The sequence below is a fragment of the Biomphalaria glabrata genome, chromosome 5, assembly GCF_947242115.1.
Source record: "Biomphalaria glabrata chromosome 5, xgBioGlab47.1, whole genome shotgun sequence".
Classification (NCBI taxonomy): Eukaryota; Metazoa; Mollusca; class Gastropoda; family Planorbidae; genus Biomphalaria; species Biomphalaria glabrata.
The window spans coordinates 42452726-42475626 of NC_074715.1; the positions used below are offsets into that span (position 1 = coordinate 42452726).

At 34.8% G+C, this 22901-nt stretch overlaps 1 protein-coding gene across 1 annotated transcript; it reads left to right on the forward strand.

Annotated features, from left to right (window-relative positions):
- Nucleotides 1-1719: 1719 nt before the first annotated feature.
- LOC106062901 (succinyl-CoA:3-ketoacid coenzyme A transferase 1, mitochondrial-like) lies at nucleotides 1720-22462 on the forward strand. Its single transcript, XM_013221217.2, has 15 exons — nucleotides 1720-1950; nucleotides 4603-4705; nucleotides 5640-5773; nucleotides 5890-5982; nucleotides 6402-6551; nucleotides 6643-6749; nucleotides 7543-7711; nucleotides 7981-8089; nucleotides 10447-10541; nucleotides 12544-12665; nucleotides 14306-14381; nucleotides 14485-14574; nucleotides 14681-14761; nucleotides 20508-20609; nucleotides 21209-22462. Exons 1-15 carry the CDS (start codon nucleotides 1837-1839, stop codon nucleotides 21242-21244), a joined length of 1581 nt encoding a protein of 526 aa, XP_013076671.2. The 5' UTR covers nucleotides 1720-1836; the 3' UTR covers nucleotides 21245-22462.
- The last annotated feature ends 439 nt before the right edge of the window (nucleotides 22463-22901 follow it).

Below are 22901 nucleotides of genomic sequence, written 5' to 3' on the forward strand. Positions count from 1 at the left end.
TTTCCATCGGATCTACTGTGGATATCTTCCAGGGATTTAAAAGCGCTGGTGAACAGAACTGAAAAGACGCTGCCGAATATATGAGCCAGAAGACAACTGATTCTCTCTAATACCTCAAACAGACCGGTTCTGCTGACAAGGTCAAACATCTTAGTCAAATCGATAAAAGCCATAAAGAAGGACTACTTTTTTTTCTCTCCTCTTCTCCTGTAGCTGCATCAGTGAGAAAATCAAATCTATTATGGATCTACCCGCCCTAAAGCCACACTGCGATTCTGGATAAACTCATTCCGACAAGATCTGCAGCCACTTCATTATTACTCTAGTACTCTAGCATAAGCCTTTCCAACTATGCTAAGAAATGAAATGCCTCTATAACTAATACAATCGGAGCAGTCACCTTTATTTTTAAAAACAGTGTAAAAACTCAAGTGAGGCAACTCAACGAGACATAGACGTTTATTTACACGGAGACATGACAAACAAAAAGGGCATCTGCCTTGAGTACAGCATCTCCATATTGGCTCTCTACTTGGGCGAAAATCGTTTGTCTCCTAATGTCAACATCCTTTTCTAGTCTGGTTACTAGAAGTGCGCATCTCTGCACTAGCCTGGATGGCGGTGCGCATGGCAGAGTCATAACAATAGCTACTATGTTGGAATTCTTCATTTCCACAAGCTTAGTGGTTGAGGAATAGCTTGATTAGTGCATGCTTTCCAGCCTGAATAGCTTCTGCATGAATAACATCTCCTTCTGGTGCTTTCCCGTGAGCAAGCATGTCAATGGCTGCGCTCAGGTCATATTTACCGAGGGCGTTTCGTCTACTTTGTTCAAAACTAAAACTGATGGGAAGCTAGACAAAGTTTTATCGGATCATATCGCAATGAGAAAAGCTAAAAGATGAAATTGCGCTTAACAAAAACAAAGCTTATGTTAAGAATAATTGTATCAATGAGTTTGGATCAGTCATGTAATCATGGATCATATACATGATTGAACTAGACATATAAATCTGTGCGATATAAATATTTTTACCAAATGTTTTTGTTTAGCATTTTAGCTTTCTCATTGCGCTTTGATCCTATCACTTGTCTGGACTAGTTGTGAAAGGGAGAGGGAAGAAGGGGGTATCTTGGTGAATGCTTTTTACATGATCGTTTTTTTTTTTTTTATTTTAAAAAGTTCACTCATTGCTCAAGATTTCTCAAGAAGACTAATTCAACTTATACCACCACATCTTTCAAGCACGATTTCTTTCCCTTGTTCAAGATACCAAACAAAAGATGTAATTAGAAATAATTAATTAACTAATTAAAAAAAAATGATTCCTGTGTTGTTAGGTAAAAGAAATAATTGTGCAAAATTTCAGCTCAATCCGAGAATGGAAGTGGGAAAAATAACCTGTACAATCTTTTTACCATACAGACAGTAGAGTGAGTTGATATAAGCTTTGTAAAAATAGTTCTAATCTCAGATTTATTATTGTCGGTCTAGATCTATTACAAATGTAATTACATGACTTATCCTTCTTATCTTATCTTATATCAGAAGTTACTTCAAAAAAAAGAAGCTTTTTAAAAAATATTTTTTAACTGTGGATACACTATAGACTTTATTATTTTTGTGGTGACTCCATTTACGAAAATCACTTTGTTGTTGATTGTTTTTGTTTTCAAGTCTCATATTGAGAGTTGGCAACAAAATTTACTGTACGAATTTTTCCAGACCAGACTCGATTCTAAATAGACCTAGTCTTGATCTTAGATCTAGTTTGCTTTTTTTTTCCCCCCGTTGGTATCTTAGGTTGTATTGCCGGATTGGCTTTGCGGTTGGAAATGGCACATTCGTCGTTAATCAAGGCTTGGAGTTTTCTACGTTATAACTCATTTAATGGGCATGCAATCCTTGCTATCGGTGAAATCAAAGGATTTTCATTTCGAACGCGCAAGGTTAGTTTTTTATTTGAGTTCAGTTAGTATAGTAAAGTATAGTTACAGTATTATAGCTCCATGGTTAGATTATATAGATATAGTTCACCTAACCTGCCTAGACTCAATATAACTATAATAACATTGTGACTAGACTGACTGAGTCTGACTGAGTGACTCATCATGTCGAGAGTCTAGTCCTAGTCTGACTATGTCAATATATCATAATGATTTATATCTATAATTCTATATAGTTAATATAGAATAGATCTAGACTCTGTTAACTCTATACCAGACTTTACTAGAGTCTATATTGTAGATCTAGTAGATTCCATGGCATTAATATATTTGATTATATTTATATTACATATTACAATAGACATAGTCAATATGTATAGAATGATTGAATGATTTAAAATTAAGACAATTTTAGTAATTTAGTCATAATTCATAATCTAATAGATCTACTAATGACATAAATCTAATCTTTTTTTCCCCAATAGAGTCTTTAGATAAATCTAGACTTGCCCTAGCCAAGAATATATATTATACTGATATACTATTAGATAATATATCTATATTTGAGTTTTGGCTTGCAGTTTAATGAACCATAATTAATCATTAATTTACCAAATATAGCCAGATCTAGCTAGAATAATCTCTTTTACTTTTAGCCTGGCCTGATTGTTGCTTGCTCTAGAAACAGACCAAGATTAGATTTGATCTTTAAAATTTTAGTCTATGTTTCATTGTTTATTATGACTATGTCATGTGGATTAGAATTTTCTGTATTCCCTCTAGATTAGATCTATGTCTTTATAAATTTATAAATCTATAGTATAGATCTACTTGTACTAGACTAGTTATCTAGATTATAGTTTATGTAGTTGAAACAGTTCAAGCATTCATGATTCAAATTTGTTTTGGACCATAGTAAACAAAATGACCCCCACCCCCTTCTTTATTTAAAAAAAATATCAAGGTGAAGGTTGACAACCTTAACCTTCAGGAAGGTCACTATCATTTCCTACATTTACATACTACTACTGTACTTCCATCACCAGTTCAAGTTATTTCTACTAGTCCTTTGTTTTTTCCTAAATAATAAAGCAAAAAAGCAAAGCTAGATAAATTTCAGTACAGCAAGATTATTGATTATTGACAAATTAAATTAAGAATTTATGTAGAAGACCTTACATAAAAGCTTTGATAGAAAAAAAGTTGTTAGATTCTATTTAAAAAAAAAATAAAAAATTGTAATACAATAAACCAAGTTAAAAATTAAAAAAAAAAAATTTATATACTAAGGCCAAAAAAGGGCTGTGCACAGAAAATAAATGAAAAGGCTGTACACATCCAGTTTTCACTGGAAATAAGTAAATTCTTCTGCTTCTGTACTAGACAGGAAAAGTGTTTTTTTTTTTTTTAAATTCTAATGCAGCTAAATAAGAATGTCATAAACATTTTTGACGGGAGGGATGTGTATAGTTTTTGAGGATAGGGTGTATATATATATTTTTGAAAATCTAATTAATCTAATTCCATAGTATTTTGTTGATAGCTAAATTTAGGTGCTACATAACTATTTATAAGCTATATCAGGACTAATTGATCTATTATTAGATTTATTAAATGTATAATCTATAATTTTGTTTCTTTTAGTAACAATTATATATATATATATAGTTAATATAAATTATATGAGGACAAATACAATGTGCAAAATGGGTTTTCATAGTTGTGTGAAACACTGCACTTATCCTTAATCTTTGGAATCAAAGACATTACCTACCATTGTAACAGCGCTCTAATATTTTAATGAATTACTTACTACTTGTCTAGGTGTTCCTCTGGTTCAGCTGCACTTATCAAAACACAATAACTTGATCATCAAGAACACAGCACTTTATTTTCCAAGTTTTTATTTGGCTGTTATTTGTGTTATTTATTACACCCACCACAAAATGTCAAATAAAAGGTCTTTGGGAGCCTTGAATGAAAGGAAATCTCTGCTCCTTGAACCATTTGCCTATTTACTCTCTAAGCTGCCAGGCTTGAAGTCTTTTTTTTTTTACAATTTATCCACATAAGCCGTGAGAGGGCTGCAGTGGTCATATTCAGGCAGTTGGCAAACAGGTCCTCATGCATTTTGTCTAAGCGTATGCAGCCATCTTTAAATGTATAATTTGTATGGATAGAAATAGGATTGTGGTTATTGTCTACAGTTAGCTTTTTGCTTCTTATATTCATTCTAGTAATATCAAAACTTGCCTTGTTATCTGCTTTGTTTACCCATGGGGACTGCATTTAAGGAAAACACAGTATCTCTTTGTAATCTTGTTTTCTTTTGCATCCATTCATCTAAACTCAGAATTTATTTGCTCTGCAGTTGAGATAAATCAGTTGTCTAAGAAAGGTTCTTGGAAGATTAAGTTAAGTCATTATTGTCAACAACTTGTTCAATTCTTCAACAAAGTCTGTTAATAATAATAATGGTCTCACTATATTGGATAATTTGAGGTCATTTTTGTGAATGCAATTTAGGTGTGTTTATGTACAGTAATATTTGTGTACTGCTGACTCACAGGGTTGGGGCGCTGCCTACAAGTTTATGTATAAAGCAAACTTTTTTCTTCTTTATTAATTGTTTAGCTAAAAATGTTTGATTCACAGAGTGCTAACTTTTCAACCTCATTGTCAAGGAATGTTAAATTTTGTGCGAGTGTGGAAGAAGCACTTGACGGAATTCGTGACGGAGATAAATTATTACTTGGAGGTATTTTCAATTAATTTTTTTTTTTTATTTATAATATTAATGATATAGGTACATGTTAACAGATAAGCTTTGCTACATTGAAAAAAGATTTTAGATATTTAATTTCACACAAGATGAAAAAGTATTGTGATGAATTTCAGTTTTTTTTTGTTTTTTTTTCATCCTCTGGTCAAATTGTTGATACTTATTTATGTTTGTTCTCACACCATTGATTTAGAGTGTTAATGTCTAAGTTTGTTTCATCAGTTCATGTGCAGTTCTAGCTTGATAAAGCCTTGTATTAGGTTTCTCTGCTGTGTTAAATCTTAATTCTTATCAATCATGATTCCTTTAATGGAGTAGCTTACATAACAACACCCCTTTCCCAAACATACACAAGCTTTATGGCCTGTAGTAGGCATGAGCATAAAATATATTAACTATTGTATCCGTGTCAAACAGTCTTCCACAAGTTAGATTTTATAATGCATTACCCCCCCCCCCCCCCCCATACACACACACACACACAAACACTCTTTTTTTGGTCCATCAAGTGTAGCTCTTAGGAATAAGGATTGACCGCTGGCTTTTTATGGATGGGTGGCTTTGAATTAACCAGCGTTGTTGTTTTTTTTTCCCTTGAGGTTAAAAAAAAAAATTTAATCAGAAGCTATTCAATCAAAGTGCAGCAGGCTAGCACCATCTTGTACCCAGTTCTATACAGGTTTAAAACACAGTGCTTTTAGAGTTTTTGTTATTTCGGCATAAGTGGGAAAGCGGAGAAGAAATAGAACTGTATTCTTATTCGTAAATCCTCATCCATCCTGATTACTTTTTGTAGAGGAATTAGAATTACCACAATATATATTATATATATATCTATTGGAACATATATAAATTAAATGTCATTTCGATATCAAATCTTATTTCTAATGTCTAATATTTATTTGTTAAGGATTTGGAATTTGTGGAATCCCAGATAACCTGATTAAAGGTCTGCTGAATAAAGGAACAAAGGACTTAACAATTGTTAGTAATACTGCTGGCACTGCTGATTTTGGCATTGGTTTACTTCTTAAAGAGCGAAGGGTAAATACTTTTTGCAAAAGAAATTAATTATTATTTTAAATAAATTTTTACAAATGTTTCTAGTTCACTTTATTTATTAATGGAATCATTTTACTGTCTTTTTTTTTTTGTTTTAGATAAAACACATGGTTGTATCGTATGTAGGAGAAAATGCAGAATTTGAAAGTCAGTATTTGGCTGGAGAAATTGAAGTTGAATTGACTCCACAGGTGAAAAGAGTATTTATCATATAGCTATAAACTTTTACATTTGTGGCTATTGAATATGATAAAGTAAAAATATAATTTTGAGTTATTAATAGCAAATGTTTTCATATTGTATGTTTATTGTCCTTTTTAAGTTTCTGAAAGTTTTACAATTTCTTTTGAATTTTGTTTATATTTAGTCTGAACATAAAAATTATGCATTTTATAATTAAAAAAAAAAAAATAGCAGCAGCTCAAGAATAGCACTTGTGTCCTTTTTAAGTTTCTGAAAGTTTTACAATTTCTTTTGAATTTTGTTTATATATAGTCTGAACATAAAAATTTTGCATTTTATAATTAAAAAAAAAAAATAGCAGCAGCTCAAGAATAGCACTTTTGTTTCATTAGAATACTAAATTTTAATTAAAATGAATTAATTGAAGGGAACACTGGCTGAGAGGATCAGGGCTGGAGGTGCTGGAATCACTGCATTTTTTACACCCACTGGCTATGGCTCTCTTGTACATTTGGGAGGTGAGCCTGTTAAATTTTCACCTGACGGAACAATTGAGATCGGCAGTAAAGCTAAGGAGGTATGATGCTAGAAGTTGGAATAACTGAAGACAAATTTATAACTTAAGATGCAACTTTGTGTTAACGTTTTAATTTTGTTTGTTTAACTAGAGTCGTGTGATTAAAAATGTGGAATGTATACTAGAGGAAGCTATCACTGGTGACTATGCTTTAGTAAAAGCATGGAAAGCAGATAAAGCAGGGAATTTAATATTTAGGTAAAACAATTTCATTGATATAAATAAGAATAAATTATATACTTTTATTCTTGTGTAAGTATGTATGCACAATTCAGAGTTAATTTACTATTACATTTTTCTCTGTTTTCTTTTTATATCATTTTATATCATATTGATTATGCAAAACTGATCTTAATTTTAAAGGTATGTCTGTAATTTATAAGATTAAAAATAAAACCCCAGCATTTTTTGGCTTTCATGCAATAAACTTTAGTTTTGCCAAAATAAAAGTTACTTTTGCTACATGAGCTGTACTTTCTTCGCTTGTTTTAAAAAACAAGTTGCTGCTATATCGCTTCTGATAAAAAAAAAATTATTTATATTGAGACACAGAGTCTAGATCTAGATTCCAAGAAATTAGATGTAGGTTAAAGACTAGATTTAGTGGGAGTAGTTAGTAGGTAAGAATAAAACTTACCAAGAGCAGTGGACAAAAGTAGATCTAGGCTATAGTTGGTAAGAAGGATAATAATGATACATTAGTATCTCTAGATTATTCTTTATCTATTTAAGATGTGACATGGTTAGTCAGTGTATGAAGTTATTGAGAGAAGAGTCCATGGTTTGAGTCCTCATAGGAGCTTATTTAGTTTCACTATATTTTCTTCACTTCTTCTCACAATAACTATTGTACCCTAGTGCTGCAATATTACATGCCATGTCTTGTTATCCTTTCATCAAAACTTCATCTGCACACTATTTAGAACAGCAATACATTTCATCTTTTTAAAGTAGCCAATGTAAATGAGTCATTGTTTTGTTTTTTTAATAGACGATCAGCCAACAACTTTAACCCTCCAATGTGTAAAGCAGGACAAATCACTGTTGCTGAGGTTGAGGAAATAGTCGAGGTTGGTGAGATAGAACCAGAGAATGTCCATGTTCCTCACATTTATGTTCAGAGGATCTTTAAACCGGCTATCTGCGATAAACGAATTGAGGTACGTGAGTACATTTTTTATAATTTTAAGGAAGTTAAAAAAATTTTAAGTGCTTATAAAAAATTTTGGAATATATATTTTGTATAGATTAATTTTTTTGAAATTTACTAAAATCTAGACCTTTGGAAAATCAACATTATAATCATTTTTTCATGTGCTTTTGTTCTATTCTTTAGTCATTTAGGTTTATATCATATCCATATTGCTCTGAATCTGTGTTAAATTTTGGTAAATTTTGTTTTTGCTAATGTACATTTTGTCTTTTCCAGAAACTTAGATTTTCTGACCAGAAAGACAAAATGAAAGATGACCCATCATACAAAGTGAGAGAAAAAATTATTAGACGTGCGGCTTGTGAATTTCAAGATGGAATGTATTGTATCCTTTTATATATTTTTTTTTGGTCAATACTATCTAGAATTAGAAATAACTTTTTATTAGATAGAATGATTAACTTTAAATGAAATTTGCACAAGTTGCACAATAAACGAACTGTAAATAAGTGGTCAGCGATCGTTGAACAGTAACAATATTTAATACTAAATACAATTTGTTAAAAATATCTAAAGTATGTACAAATCATGTGAACAATATGTTAATTAATTGGTAATTGTATGAAGTAACCTACCTCACGCATGCCAACTCCATTTCGGTCATACGGATCAGTAACTCTAAGTCAAGTGTCAGTGAAGGCTCCAAGAGTGAGATTAAAACCACACTCTGCAGTTCCATTATGCCGTCCAAAACATTGATCATACCAGTGTACTGACGTTGATGGAAGGCTTGATTCGTCTTGAGAAAGATTGTTGTCAGGTTCTGGCTGCTTTCGCCTGCCCCCGCGCCGAAGCTCCTCCCATTAATGTAGTTGGTCAAATTCTTGATGTCATTGGTCTCCCTTGCAGACATTCATATGACATGCCCGAGACAGCGTTGTCTTCTCTGTGTCAAAAGAACATACATGCTGTGCACATTGGCCAGTTTCAAAATGTCCTGGTTGGAGACATGATTGCAGACATTCATATGACATGCCCGAGACAGCGTTGTCTTCTCTGTGTCAAAAGAACATACATGCTGTGCACATTGGCCAGTTTCAAAACGTCCTGGTTGGAGACATGATTCCTCCAGGAGATGCACATATTATGCGTCGCAGGCATCGTAGTTGAAAGTATTTAATCTATGCTCTTGACGCATGTATGTTGACCAACTATCTCACTATCATAAAGAAGAGCGCTTACAGCATATACATTGTAGACTAGGATTTTGGTTGTCATAGTCAATTCCAGAAAGTTTTGTCCTTTCTGCTGAAGCTTTTCCTTTTTTTTTTTTTTGGTCATATCAGTCTCTAAATCTAGGTTGCTGGCGATTATTGATCCCAAGTAGATGAATTCCTGCACACAGTAAGCGTGTAATTTCTATTATGTATCGCTGGTATTTCTGCAACATCTTGTGCCAGGATTTTGGTCTTGGAGAGGCTTATTGTAAGGCTAAACTCTTGAGAAGTAGCTGCCAAAACATTCACAAGCCTTTGTAATCCTTCTTGTGAATAAGATATGAGTGCGCATCATGGGCAAACAGCAGTTGTCTCTTTATTATGGCTTTAAAATGTGTCAGGTTAAAAAGCAATCCATCTGTGGATATCTGACTAGGGATTTAAAAGCTCTGATGAGTACAACTGAAAATATGCTGCCAGAAGACATTCTTTTTTTACTCCGCTCTTAATGGAGAATGGCCTAGATACAGAACTGTCAAACTGTAGCTGCCTTAGTGAGAAAATCAAATCTGTTGTGGATCTACCCTCCCTAAAGCCACACTGCATTCTGGATAAACTCATTCCGACAAGATCTGCAGCCACTTTATTATTACTCTGGCATAAGCCTTCCCAACTATGCTAAGAAGTGAAATGCCTCTTTAACTGTTACAATCGGAGCGGTCACCTTTATTTTTATAAATTGCTACTTTGTTGGAATTTTTCATTTCCTGGGGGACCATTCCTTGTTCTCAGCACAAGCTTAGCAGTTCAGGAGTAGCTTGATTAGTGTATGCTTTCCAGCCTGAATGGCTTCTGCAAGAATACCATCTCCTGGTGCTTTCCCGTATGCAATCATGTCAATGGCTGTGCTCAGTTCCTTTACAGAGGGCGTTTTGTCTAATTTGTTCAAAACTTAAAGTGATGAGAAGCTAGACAAAGCTTTATTGGATCATATCGCATTGAGAAAAAGTTAAAAGATGAAATTCACAGTAAATCCAAATAAGATTTGTCTAGAAGCCACAGTGGTAATCAAATCTTTCATGGAATTGTTCTAGTTTACACATTGCAAGGTTGTTACTTAATTTTTTCAACTATTCTCAAATAGTAATTTATTTCATTACACTATATTGAAAACTGCCCTCTTAACCTAGCTTAGGCAGCCATCATTTGTGACAGTCATATTCTTTTGTATTGACTCTTTCTAAAGATATCTTTAAGTTTGAATAAATAATAATAGTTTGTTTCCAAAGACTCTTGAATAGTAAATTTCTGAGTTCCTATAAGTTCTCAAGCTCTTACCTGCAGTAATCTGATAAAATAAGTTTTAAAATACTCCTTAGACAGATAACCTTTACATCATCTGCCCCAAAGATCGCAAGGTCTAAAAGGGGTACTTTACTTTTTCTTTTTTTTTTAACCTTTTAACAGGGATAAGAAAACTTGAGCTCCTTTTCTGCCATTTTGTTATTCCTTAATAAACCTCCAGTGAATCTTGGGATTGGCATACCCGTATTAGCTAGCAACTTTGTTCGACCTGGCATTAAAGTTTATTTACAGAGTGAGAATGGAATCCTTGGATTGGTAAGTATAGCAATGAGCTTCTAGTATCAGGTCAAGAAACATTTTCACCTCTTGCTCTGGTTAAAAAGAAGTTTTTAATTCTGTTTATTACCTCATAGGGAAATTTAGTTAGCAAAGAAAAAGTTTTTTGAAAATTTAGCCATTCTTTACTTCTATTTTGTCTTTGAAAATTCTCATTTTAGATAATAACTTGAACAATTTCATGTATAATACAAACAGGCTCTTTTAAAAGCATTGTATTTAGTTGAAGAACTGAGCATATTATATTTTGAATGAAATGACTTGGCCCAAAGTCATCTTTAGCCTTTCAGAACATTTGTAGTCCTAGAGATATTCATGTTTCCAGAATTTTCAACATGCAAATCTTTCTTGTTTGACTGGGTCTGTGACATGTATGAGATAATTACATTTGCCTCATATTGGGAGACAGAAACATGAAAATTAATCTTATCAAATAAAGGCCAAAGTAAAACAAAAATTTATATCCACAGTTATATAGAGACCCTGCTCTGAAAAAATGGGCATACATGTGTCACATTACTTTATCCTTAAAGGGGAGGAACCTCTACATTATTTATTAGTTTACTCTTCATCATGACGGATGGCTGCCTGGTCGTGCGGTTTGCGTGCTGGACTGTCGTTCAGATTTATCGATGGTCCAGGGTTCAAACCCTGCCCGCTCCCATCCCCCGTCGTCCTGCGGGAGGTTTGGACTAGGAAGTAATTATCTTCAACTTTGAAGGAACATCCGAAACATGTAAAACATTTTACAAACAAACTTCCTGACTTTTTGGAACAAGATATTTGTATGTACTAGTCTAAATTTGAAAGGATGTCTCTCAGCCAAGAGTGTAAATGGACATAAACTTACATTGTCTTTAAAATATGTCTGCCTAACAAGAACTTGTCCAGCTTAAGTGACTGAAATATTAATCCAGACAAACTGCTTTTACTGACAAGTATAGGGGTGAAGGCAGTTATGTATGACCCCTCTAAAATCAGAAGCTTTGGCCTATTGGGTAGATGGAACTCCTTTAACCTAGTAAGATGATTCTCTAATTTTAAACCTTTGCTGCCTTGTGGCGCTAATTCTTCAGAATTTTTACTCAAGGGAAAAATTAGTAGGATTCCTGTAGTCCTCAGAAGAATCAGCTATAATATTCTCTCCAACAGCTATCTCACTAGCATGTATGAGAAGACTGTTTTGTTTTATTTTTTGTTTACTTATGAAAGAGTTACATACCTTTGTCTATACATTCCCAGGATATGAATGTGAAAAGTATGCATGTTAAGTAGACTGGATGTTTTCATTTTTTTTCTATCATATTTGTGAGTGGTTGGAGCCAGTTTTTTTTTTCTGGAAGTGGAAATGAGCTGATGTTTTTTTGCTGTCACTGATTGTTTATATATAAACTTGTTCTTTCTTGCAGGAGTTTTTGTGAATTTATTTGGTAGTATCATAGTACATTACATTACTTAGCATGTATTATAGATCTGCAGTGGTTGAAGTCCTAGCCCTATTGAGCTGTGTAAAGATACTGACAAACTCCTGCAACTGTGTTGTGCCAAATGTCTTCCATGTATTCCTTTGGATCATTTAAATGAGATCAAAAGAGGCACGCCATGATCCTTTAACCTAAGGTCCAGGAATGTGTCTTCAAGAGGAAACTCTTATGCTGCTGCAGGGCAGCTGGGTCAGTCATGCCTCTGGATGCTTCCATTTTCTCCAGACAGTAGAAGACATAATAAGTAGCCTGATGGCATAGTATGATAGAACTTATAGAACTACATTGTGTTGGTGAGATAGGATTGCTTTTATGAACTTTTGTTGGATACATTATTAATATACAGTAAACATTTTTTGTGTTTTAACTAGATTATTGACTTTATTGAAAGCGTGTTTGCAAATAGACATGGCATAACTTAAAAGTCATTCAGAAATAACTTAAAATGTTATATTCCAATAGTCATTATTCACACTAATGTCATTATTTCCATCCAGGGTCCATTCCCTGAACGAGGTAAAGAAGATCCCGACTTGATCAATGCTGGCAAAGAAACTGTCACTTATATTCCTGGAGGATCCTTTTTCTCATCAGATGAGTCTTTTGCAATGATTCGTGGGTAGGTCAATTTTAATTTTCTCTTTACTATAAATTGCCTTTATAGTTTCAACAGCTATCAAGATGGTATTTTAGTTGATAGATCTGAATGGTTAATAAAATGATTGGAAGCTTTTATTATCTCAGACTTCTGTGCCACTGTGAACTGCAATTAAGGTAAAGAGTGGTATTGGCCTGCGCGATCCAATTATCACTTTAAAAATACTTGGTGCCTTTAAATGACTAGCCACCACAGAGTCAATTTTTTTTTTTCTTGAGTACCTAGACTATAGATTTATGCTCCTTTTTATGTTTTTACGTTACCAATTTATTTTTGTTAGGCCAAGACTTTACATCTCAGAATAGGCTGAAATTTTGCACAATTATTTCTTTTACCTGACAACACAAGAATCAATTAAAAGAATTAACCAATTAGTTAGTTAACTATTGTTAATTAATTATTTTCTTTGGTATCTTGAACAAGGAAAAGAAATCATACTTGACAGATGTTATCAATAACAAAAATTAACCAATTAGTTAATTAACTATTGGTAATTAATTATTTTGTTTGGTATCTTGAACAAGACAAAGAAATTGGACTTGACTGATGTGGTGGTATAAGTTGAATTAGTTCTCTTGAGTTCTGAGGGAACATTTTTTTTAATGCGTTTAAAAAACGATCATGTAAACATTCACCAAGATACCCTCTTCTTCCCTCCCCCTTTCACTACTGGTCCAGACAAGTGATAGGATCAAAGTGCAATGAGAAAGCTAAACAAAAACAATTGGTGAAAATATTTCCTGGAAGAAAAGATATAAGTATAAAAGATACAGTATACAAAAGCAGTTATTTTACAAAAGCAGTTATTTTGAAAAAGAGGCATCTTTTTTCTTTTATTCTCTATGCTGTGCGATATTTTTATCCCCGACACTTAATACTGGCACTGAAGTCTCAACATTTAACTCCCTGGTCTTTTAATAATAGAAAATTGTGAACTCTAAAAATTATGAAATAATCAAGAATTTAATTGAAATTCAAATAATTATTTTCATTTAAACATGAGTATGTAACATTTAAATACTTTGAAAAATATTTTAATCATGTTTTTTTTTAAGAACATTAGATCATAATTTCATGGTCATTTCAACATCTATAACATTAATTACAGACTATGTGAGCTATTATTGTTAAATTCAGTAAGTAATTGTATTGACAGCAGAATTTCAGTGTTGAGGGTCTAAGGAGTATGTGTTTTGGTATTAAAAGACCAGAAAATTTGATATTGGGGATTTACTGTCTGGGAATACATGATGTGGTATTGAAAGACCAGAAAATTTGATTTGATATTGGGGATTTAGTGTTTGGGGAATATTTGTTTGTATTAAAAGACCAGTGTAGCTCCAGAAAGTACTTAGTCCTCCATCCAGTATCATTGTGTTAAACTTCTTGCATTTTGTTTTTTCTAAATAGTTTTTCTAACATATTTATCAAGTTTTCTGTAAGTTTGATCAATCTGCTGATATTACATAGGAGTACAGAGAGATGAAGTATTATGTACAATTCTCATTCAGGATGCCATTTATTTGGTATTGTTTTGTAATCATTAGTAATTAGTAGGCCTAGTTTTGCATAGAAATCAATATTGGTTGTTTCATTTTCAGAGGCCATCTGTCTATGACTATGTTGGGTGCTATGCAGGTCTCGCAGTATGGAGATATTGCCAATTGGATGGTTCCCGTAAGTTTTATTCAAAGTTAAATCAATAATTAAATAAATGATTGAAAATTGTCTCCATGTATAGTTGTGTTCATGTAATGTTTATGAAATCTTCTCATTCTAGGGCAAGAAAATCAAAGGCATGGGAGGAGCTATGGACTTAGTTTCTAACCCTAAGACAAGAGTAGTGGTGACAATGGAACATGTAGCAAAGGTATTCTATTGAACTTGTGTAGATGATATTTTCTAATACATTTTCATAGTCTTTTAGCTTTAAATACTATTAGATTTACTAAGTACATTTTTTTTTTCATCTTAAGAATGGAAAACCTAAAATTCTAAAAGAATGCAGCTATCCTCTTACTGGAATCAGATGTGTTGATACTATTATAACAAATATGGTAAGTTTAATCAATGACTATTGCAAGGGAAACTATTGTATTGTTACGAATCTCACTATCCAGGCTCTCTGCAAACTGCACCATACACCACCAACTTAAAGAACTTGACAACTCAGGGCTCCAAAGTAACGTAACACTTTAATATTTGAATAAATAACAGCCAATACTGTACAATTGGCAACACGTACACTGTACAAATATCTCTCCGATAACACCGTTCCGCCGTATCAACTCTTGCACTGGCCTCTCCGCCTCTTTCCGGACTTGCACTGGGTTCGACAGTTCGGGACTGACTTCACACACTTGGGCTCGTTGTGTCGGACTCGATCACCGACCAAGATCAAGACGCCGTTCGTCTCAACTGTACTTGACAGTACTCCGCACTGAACCGTCGTAATGCTCCGTACAGAACCACACCGTTGAACTGTGCTGTAGTCGACCGTGTTTTAAACTCCTGTCGTGAACCCTCTTTCTGAACCCTGCTGTATTGAGCCCCTTTTCTCGACCGTCTTGACTCCGCTCTTATATAGGGTCCCTACTGGCCTTCTCGAACCGGACAGAACGCCGCTCGACGTTTCTAGGTGGTCAAATGACTACAACTCTCGTGACGCTCCTGAACTCTTGTTCACGATGGCGATCTTTCCCGAACTGTCCTGTTGACACTCGACTCTGCTGACCGTCGTAGCTCGTCACGGTTGACCGCTCGTCTAGCGCTGGCCTGGAGTGATTTGCTTCGGCTGACTACACACACACCACTACCCCTCTCTGTGCCACCACCAAGTTTATAACACTGCCCCCTCCTTAGATCTGTCCGTCCCGGACAGAATCAACATCATGGCATTGGCTGTGAAGTTTCATCGCTGTAGGTGGGGGTCGATCGGTGGCAGTTGGCTTGCCTCTTGAGCTTGATGGAGCCATCAATGTTGCAGTCAGCTTCCTTCTTCTCCTCCAGTTGGCCTTCACCTGTTTGCCTCGACGTCGTGCTTTCATCGCCACCCACGTCAAATTTAGTAAGAGTTTTCTTCTTTTCCTCCAGTTAGCCTTCATCTGGTTGTATCGACCTCGTGATCGCATGGTCATCCATATTGCACTCAGCAAAAGTCGCCTTCTTCTTTTTCTCCGCCAGTTGGTCTTCGTGTGGTTGCAGTGATCTCGAGGTTGCATCGTCATCCATCTTGCATTCAACAAAAGTAGCCTTCTTCTTCTCCACCAGTTGGTCTTCATGTGGCTGCAGTGATGTCGTGGTCGCGTCGCTCTCTTGTCATTCGGTATTGAGGGCAGCCGTTTGGCACATGGAGAGGTATAGGATGTAAGGGCTGGGGATACCAAGATCGTTGGCAAAAGAGTTGGCTTCATAGGGCTTTGCGAAGAAGGACTGGGATGGGCTTCAAATCCACAGGACAGGGAATTGTGGAACAGGTCATCATCTTCAGCCTTGTCTGGAGGGCATGCTCGTGGGGCAGGTTGGCAACACTCCTCGTGCAAAGGTCCCTTGTCTTAGGCTTCAGGCTCCATTCGGCTTTCATCACCACCATCAGGACCTCTCTCTCTCGTCTCAGTATCGGGCCAATCACTTGTTGGTTTCAGACCTTGTCGATGACTTTCGTCGTTCAAATGTCCATCAATGTCAACGTCAGACTGCCTTGGATTCTCTTTACCACCATCAGGACTTTCCTCTCCAGTATTGGCAGCTGGACCAACGTCTTTTAGGTTCGGACCTGGCTGGTATCTCTCGACTTGCATATGTCTCTCAACGGCTTCGTCAGGTTTCAATGGGTCCTCATTATCACCACCAGGGCTTCTCTTGCTGAGCTTAATATCTGGACTAACGTCTGTAGGGTCCAAGTCTCGCTGGTAGCTTTCATCATGTAAACGTCCCTCAGCAACAGGCTTGTAGGCAGAATCATTGTTCTCTTGATCTGTTTTGCTGTTTGAGGTACTCATATCAGGTAAAGCTTCAGCACAAGATTCGTTCGAACTATGGGCAGCTTCCATTGTCTCTTCATCTGTCTCTTTCGGCTCCACAGGTCTGTACTCCCTGTTTTCAGATTGACAGGCAGCACCACATTCATCAGCATTGCCGTTGTCACTGCATATTTCTTCAAAGCTTTGTTTATTGTTTAACGATGGCGCAGCTCCTTTATCTTTCATGTCTCCTTGGTCGTACGGGGTTTCTTCCAACACGTCCATCGTCTTCACCACGGGGCTTGTGATTTCCTTCACCGAAATATACATCTTTTCAAGCTTGGTACAGGTCTCTTCGTTGGACTTCTTCCATGTCGTATTCATAGCCCGCAACTCTTCCTTCCAGTCATCTAGCTGTTTGTGCAAGAGCTCTCCTAAAGTTGGTTTAATTTCAAACAGATATGTGTCCGGATCTTCCCCTTCTTCCACAATGTCTTCTCGGAGGCGTGCTTGTAAGGTTTCCTTCTTTCCGCCATTCTTCAGCCCTCGTTCACGCAGTTCTCGCCTCAGTTCTATAACTTCAAGTTCGTACAGCAGTTTCAGACGAGCCATAGTAGATCTGATCCAATCCGATCCCACTTCCCCACTTCTGACACCAGTTGTTACGAATCTCACTATCCAGGCTCTCTGCAAACTGCACCATACACCACCAACTTAAAGAACTTGACAACTCAGGGCTCCAAAGTAACGTAACACTTTAATATTTGAATAAATAACAGCCAATACTGTACAATTGGCAACACGTACACTGTACAAATATCTCTCCGATAACACCGTTCCGCCGTATCAACTCTTGCACTGGCCTCTCCGTCTCTTTCCGGACTTGCACTGGGTTCGACAGTTTGGGACTGACTTCACACACTTGGGCTCGTTGTGTCGGACTCGATCACCGACCAAGATCAAGACGCCGTTCGTCTCAACTGTACTTGACAGTACTCCGCACTGAACCATCGTAATGCTCCGTACAGAACCACACCGTTGAACTGTGCTGTAGTCGACCGTGTTCTGAACTCCTGTCGTGAACCCTCTTTCTGAACCCTGCTGTATTGAGCCCCTTTTCTCGACCGTCTTGACTGCGTCGCCTCCGCTCTTATATAGGGTCCCTACTGGCCTTCTCGAACCGGACAGAACGCCGCTCGACGTTTCTAGGTGGTCAGATGACTACAACTCTCGTGACGCTCCTGAGCTCTTGTTCACGATGGCGATCTTTCCCGAACTGTCCTGTTGACACTCGACTCTGCTGACCGTCGTAGCTCGTCACGGTTGACCGCTCGTCTAGCGCTGGCCTGGGGCGATTTGCGTCGGCTGACTACACACACACCACTACCCCTCTCTGTGCCACCACCAAGTTTATAACAGTATTTTAATAGGAAATTTATGAACTCTATACTGTCTAGTTTGTTAGTGACTCTTTTGGCTAAGTCTGTTAAATTTGGTTTGTTTAATCTATGGGGAATTCAAATAATTTACTTCGTGCCGCTCAAATTTTATTCAAGTCACACTGTGTGCTAAGAATAAGAACAAACTAAATTTTATAAAATGATAATAATAGAAGGGGTTGTGGTTTGACACAGATTTATTATTATTAATATTAACATTAAATGTGTACATAATAATGATGTGTGTTCATCATTGATTGCATTCTACTGCGCAGAGAAGTGTTCCTATTTTGGGAGCTTATATGATTGCTGGCAGATGTGGGGTCTTCTTCTGGTGAACTTGGTGTTAAAACTGCTTACAGAAGGATATTGTGTGCAGTGTTGTCTTCTGATCCCAATGTGGGATATTTGTTTTCCAAATGGGTCAGTCGACTTCAGCTTGGGTTGTTGTTATACTGGAGATTTGGCAGTGGTATGGGCTGCAGATGTAGTAGCGCTAGGAGCCTAGTTAGAGAAGTGTGGTGCTACCAGTATCAAAAAAAGAAACATTTAGAAACTTCCCCATGGCAGTAGGTTGGAATTCTCATGTATAGTTAGGCTGATGCCAGTCATAGATGTATTATGAGCTAATCAGCCTATCTATTGTTGATGAAGGGGGAATAAGTTTGAAAAGGGAAATAAATAGTTGACATACAATATACCCTACTCAGGTACATGTTTATATTTCAACACTCTAGGCTGCCTGGTCATGAGGTTTGCGCGCTGGACTGTCGTTCGGATTAATCGATGGTCGAGGGTTCAAATCCTGCCCGCTCCCATCCCCCGTCGTCCTGCGGGAGGTTTGGACTAGGAAGTAAACTATCTTCAACTCTGAAGGAACATCCGAAATATGTAAAACATTTTTACAAAACATCTTCATTACAGTAATAAATAACCAGAATTTTCTTAACAAGAATTAGGTAATGCAACATATCATTGGGACAGCAAAATATTTCTAGTGATCATAACATTTGGAAAGCAAAATATCTCTAGTGAACATAACATTTGGAAAGCAAAATATCTCTAGTGAACATAACATTTGGAAAGCAAAATATCTCTAGTGAACATAACATAGGGAAAGCAAAATATCTTATTTAGTGAACATAACATTTGGAAAGCAAAATATCCTAGTGAACAAAACATAGGGAAAGCAAAATATCTTATTTAGTGAACATAACATTGGGAAAGCAAAATATATCAAGTGGCAAATGTAAAGTAAATCATTTACAATCATTAACAAATAAAGAGGTTAAATGATATGAGAAGGGATTGACGAAGTGATAATTAATCAGACTTTGTATTCAGTAAACAGCTTTTGTAAATACAAGTTTTATTATAATAGCTGGAAATAACATTCTAGTGTTGTGAATCACACAGTTGCTACAATGACTTGGCATGTATCAACAGTAAGGATATATTCATAGATCTAGTGAGGAAACATATGATTTAGGATTTCTTATAAACCATCCAATAGTTTAACTATTTCAAATCATCTCAACACTCTGTTGAGGGAAAAAAAATCAAACACCCAAAGCAGGCATTAACATAGATTTTAAGTTGAAATCTTGCTGATTGTGTAACAATTTAATCTGTCTACTGGTTTTATTATTGAAAAATTATTTGTAATCATTCAGAAAAAAAAGGACAACTTTTAAATAAATTGTATAGCTCAGTGATGCCCAACCTAATTCAACCTGTGAGCCATTTTAAAAGAGGACACTCTGTCTTTTCATGAAAGTAAAGGAACAAAAACTAACTAAAATTGACCTGAAACTATTTGATTAGAAACCTGTGTATCTGGTACTTACATTAATTAATGTCATATTTTATATTCTTTTTTTTTCACACGTCTGAAAATGGCTTCATTCCAGACTTAAAATATGAGAGCAATGTAGCTAGCTTTACAACTGATTCATTTTCTTGTCTCTTTTTGGTAAATATTTCCATTGATCCTCCAATCTCTAGGCGTAGTTTGACAATCTTTCATTCGCAGCTCAAACAAAGAATGTCATCATCTTTGTTTTATATAATGCCTTTTATATGTTGTTCTTTTAACAGCCACACTTTTTTTTACAAATCAAATACCGGTATGTTGGCTTATTATTATTTTCAATAAAAAAAGACCATGGGCCATATTTTGGGCATCACTGGTATAGGTCAATACATATATAATCAATCAATATAACACTCATTTACATTATGTTGTGTAACTATTGTTCAGTGGAAACATCATTCATTACATATTAAAAAAAGTATTTTACATTTTTAAATTTTCAAGTGAATTGCTCAATATATGCATATAGTATTAGATCTTCTTTTATATAAACTTTCAAGATGATTCTACTTTTTGTATTTGCTTCCAGGCAGTATTTAAAGTAAACCACAAGCGTGGTCTTACTTTGGTAGAAATAGCAGATGATGTAACAATGGATGAATTAAAGAAGAATACTGCATGTAATTTTGAGGTATGCTATACTAATCTTGATTTTAGTCGATTCTCACTAGCTTTCAGATGGTGCCATCTACACATTTTATGAACATTCTTAGGGAAGTGATTAAATATAACTGGGCAGCGTTCTTAACTATTTTTTGGATACATTGAACTCTTTAAGGGTTACTGATTTCTTGTCAATATTTGTTATTTCATATATTTTAGTGGATGAACTAGTAAGACTAATGCTTTTTTTTTTCTATGAAGAAGGTTCAAGCCTTTATTATATGAGAATCATATTGCTAGACTTCTTTTGCCTCCCACACACTACCACTATCTTCCCTACTTTGTTCATCCTGCTCTCATAATTTCAAGCTTTTGCTGAGATATTTCTGATAGGAATGCAAGCTACCAATCTACAAACTCTGCCACTTGCATTAATGTGTTTCATTTATTTAAAGCTCAGTACAAATTCTAAGCACTCAGACAGAACAGAAAATTTAGATTGAAATTTCTCACCATTGATGCAACAAAAGTTGACTAGATAATAAATAGAAGAAAACATTTTTAAACAAATTTATATCAGACATCTATTTGTTGACTTAAGGTAATTTTTATTTATGTTTGCAACAGATTTCTCCAGATCTGAAACCAATGCAAAGTGTGTGATCAACCTGACATCTGCTGTTTTATTTGAATTCACCTTTGATTTTCATGAAGAATGTTTCTTTGATTTAAAAGATTACTTGTATGGTAAATTATCTATTCACAAAACTTTTTGATTTGGGTAATTGTTGACTAAGACTGAATTATATATTTCATAAAAGAGAAGCTAATATGAAATGTTCTTACTGGTTTGATTGTCTATTTCAGTTATTTCAGTGTCCATGTATACCAGATAAGACTTATTCGAAATTAATATTTCAATTAAGTAATTTATTTATTTTTCTTTTTTGCAAGTTATAATATTTTGAAGCTCATCTCAATATTGTTTTCTTGTTTTTCTTGACTGTTTTAACAAAAAATAGTCCTGAACTCAATGGGTGGCTGCCACTACATATAACTTAGCCTGTTATTTATGGGTGATTGTTTTGATCTTTTAAGATCTGTCCATTTGCTGTTCAGTTTTGTACAGCGACGACTTACATATTTATAGTATATACTACTTGAACATGTGTTTTATTTTAATCAGTAGTGCCACTTAAAATACTCTATGTGAATTTTGTGAACTGCTTTTATTAACTGATCTGTGCTATTCCAGCAGATATTATTTGTTTTTAATATTATTCTATCTAACACCAAATGCTGTTCATAAAAGATGATGATAAAGCCTGTTTAAAGATCTAAAGCAATGTTACCTGCATATTACACAATGATACACAATTTATCTTTCAAAGTTGTAAATTATTATGGAATTTTTTTACTTCATTCAAAAATGTTTTGACTTTGTTACATTTCTTTACTTTTCAATAAAGATTTTTATTTATTCGTATGTCTACAAAGTTTAATTATCATTTGCTCAGTAATAAACAAAGTTTACACATTTTGTAAACTGTCTATTTCTCAAGAACAAAAAATGTATGAAAAGTTTTTTAACTATCCTACTAATTGTCTAATAGGATAAGCCATTTCTGATCACAGCTAATTGTAATCATTTGCCATTAATTTTGATTTGTAGATTTGATATGATTTACTTTAGTAAATTTTATTTCCACCAAGTATGTTTTGCTCAAAGATGTGTGATATTGATACATAGATATGTGTGTTGTTCAGTACACTTAACAGATATCATATCTACTCTTGAAACACATCTATCTTTGTCCATTGTGTTTGTCTCAGAATGTAGTTACAACATAAATTGAACGGAAATAAAAACAGTTTCAGAAAGTTTCTTGTTTTTGTTTATTTAAGGCTGAAGGTAAACATAATTTTAGCTTTTAAATTTATCATAATGTAGTTAGTGAATGAATGTAAACAAACATATTGTATGCTCAAGTTACATATACTTTATACATAGGACCGAAAGAAGATAATGACCTTGCAAAGCATGTTAAGCTGTAAAAAAAAATATAATTAGAATTTATGTTATTACAAAATATTTAAAAGTACATCATGTGGTCTCCCTAAACTTAATGTGGAGCATTTTTGTCATTATTATTGACTATTAATTTAGCCCAAAAGTTTAAATTATCATTAAGACAAAACTTTGGCTTGACCTTCCACCACTTCCTTCTTCACTTTTATTCCTAACAAAACAGACTTGCAGCTGATTCAATTGGACCCTGGCTTCATTAGTGATTAGCTTTTTCCCATGAGGTTGTTTTGA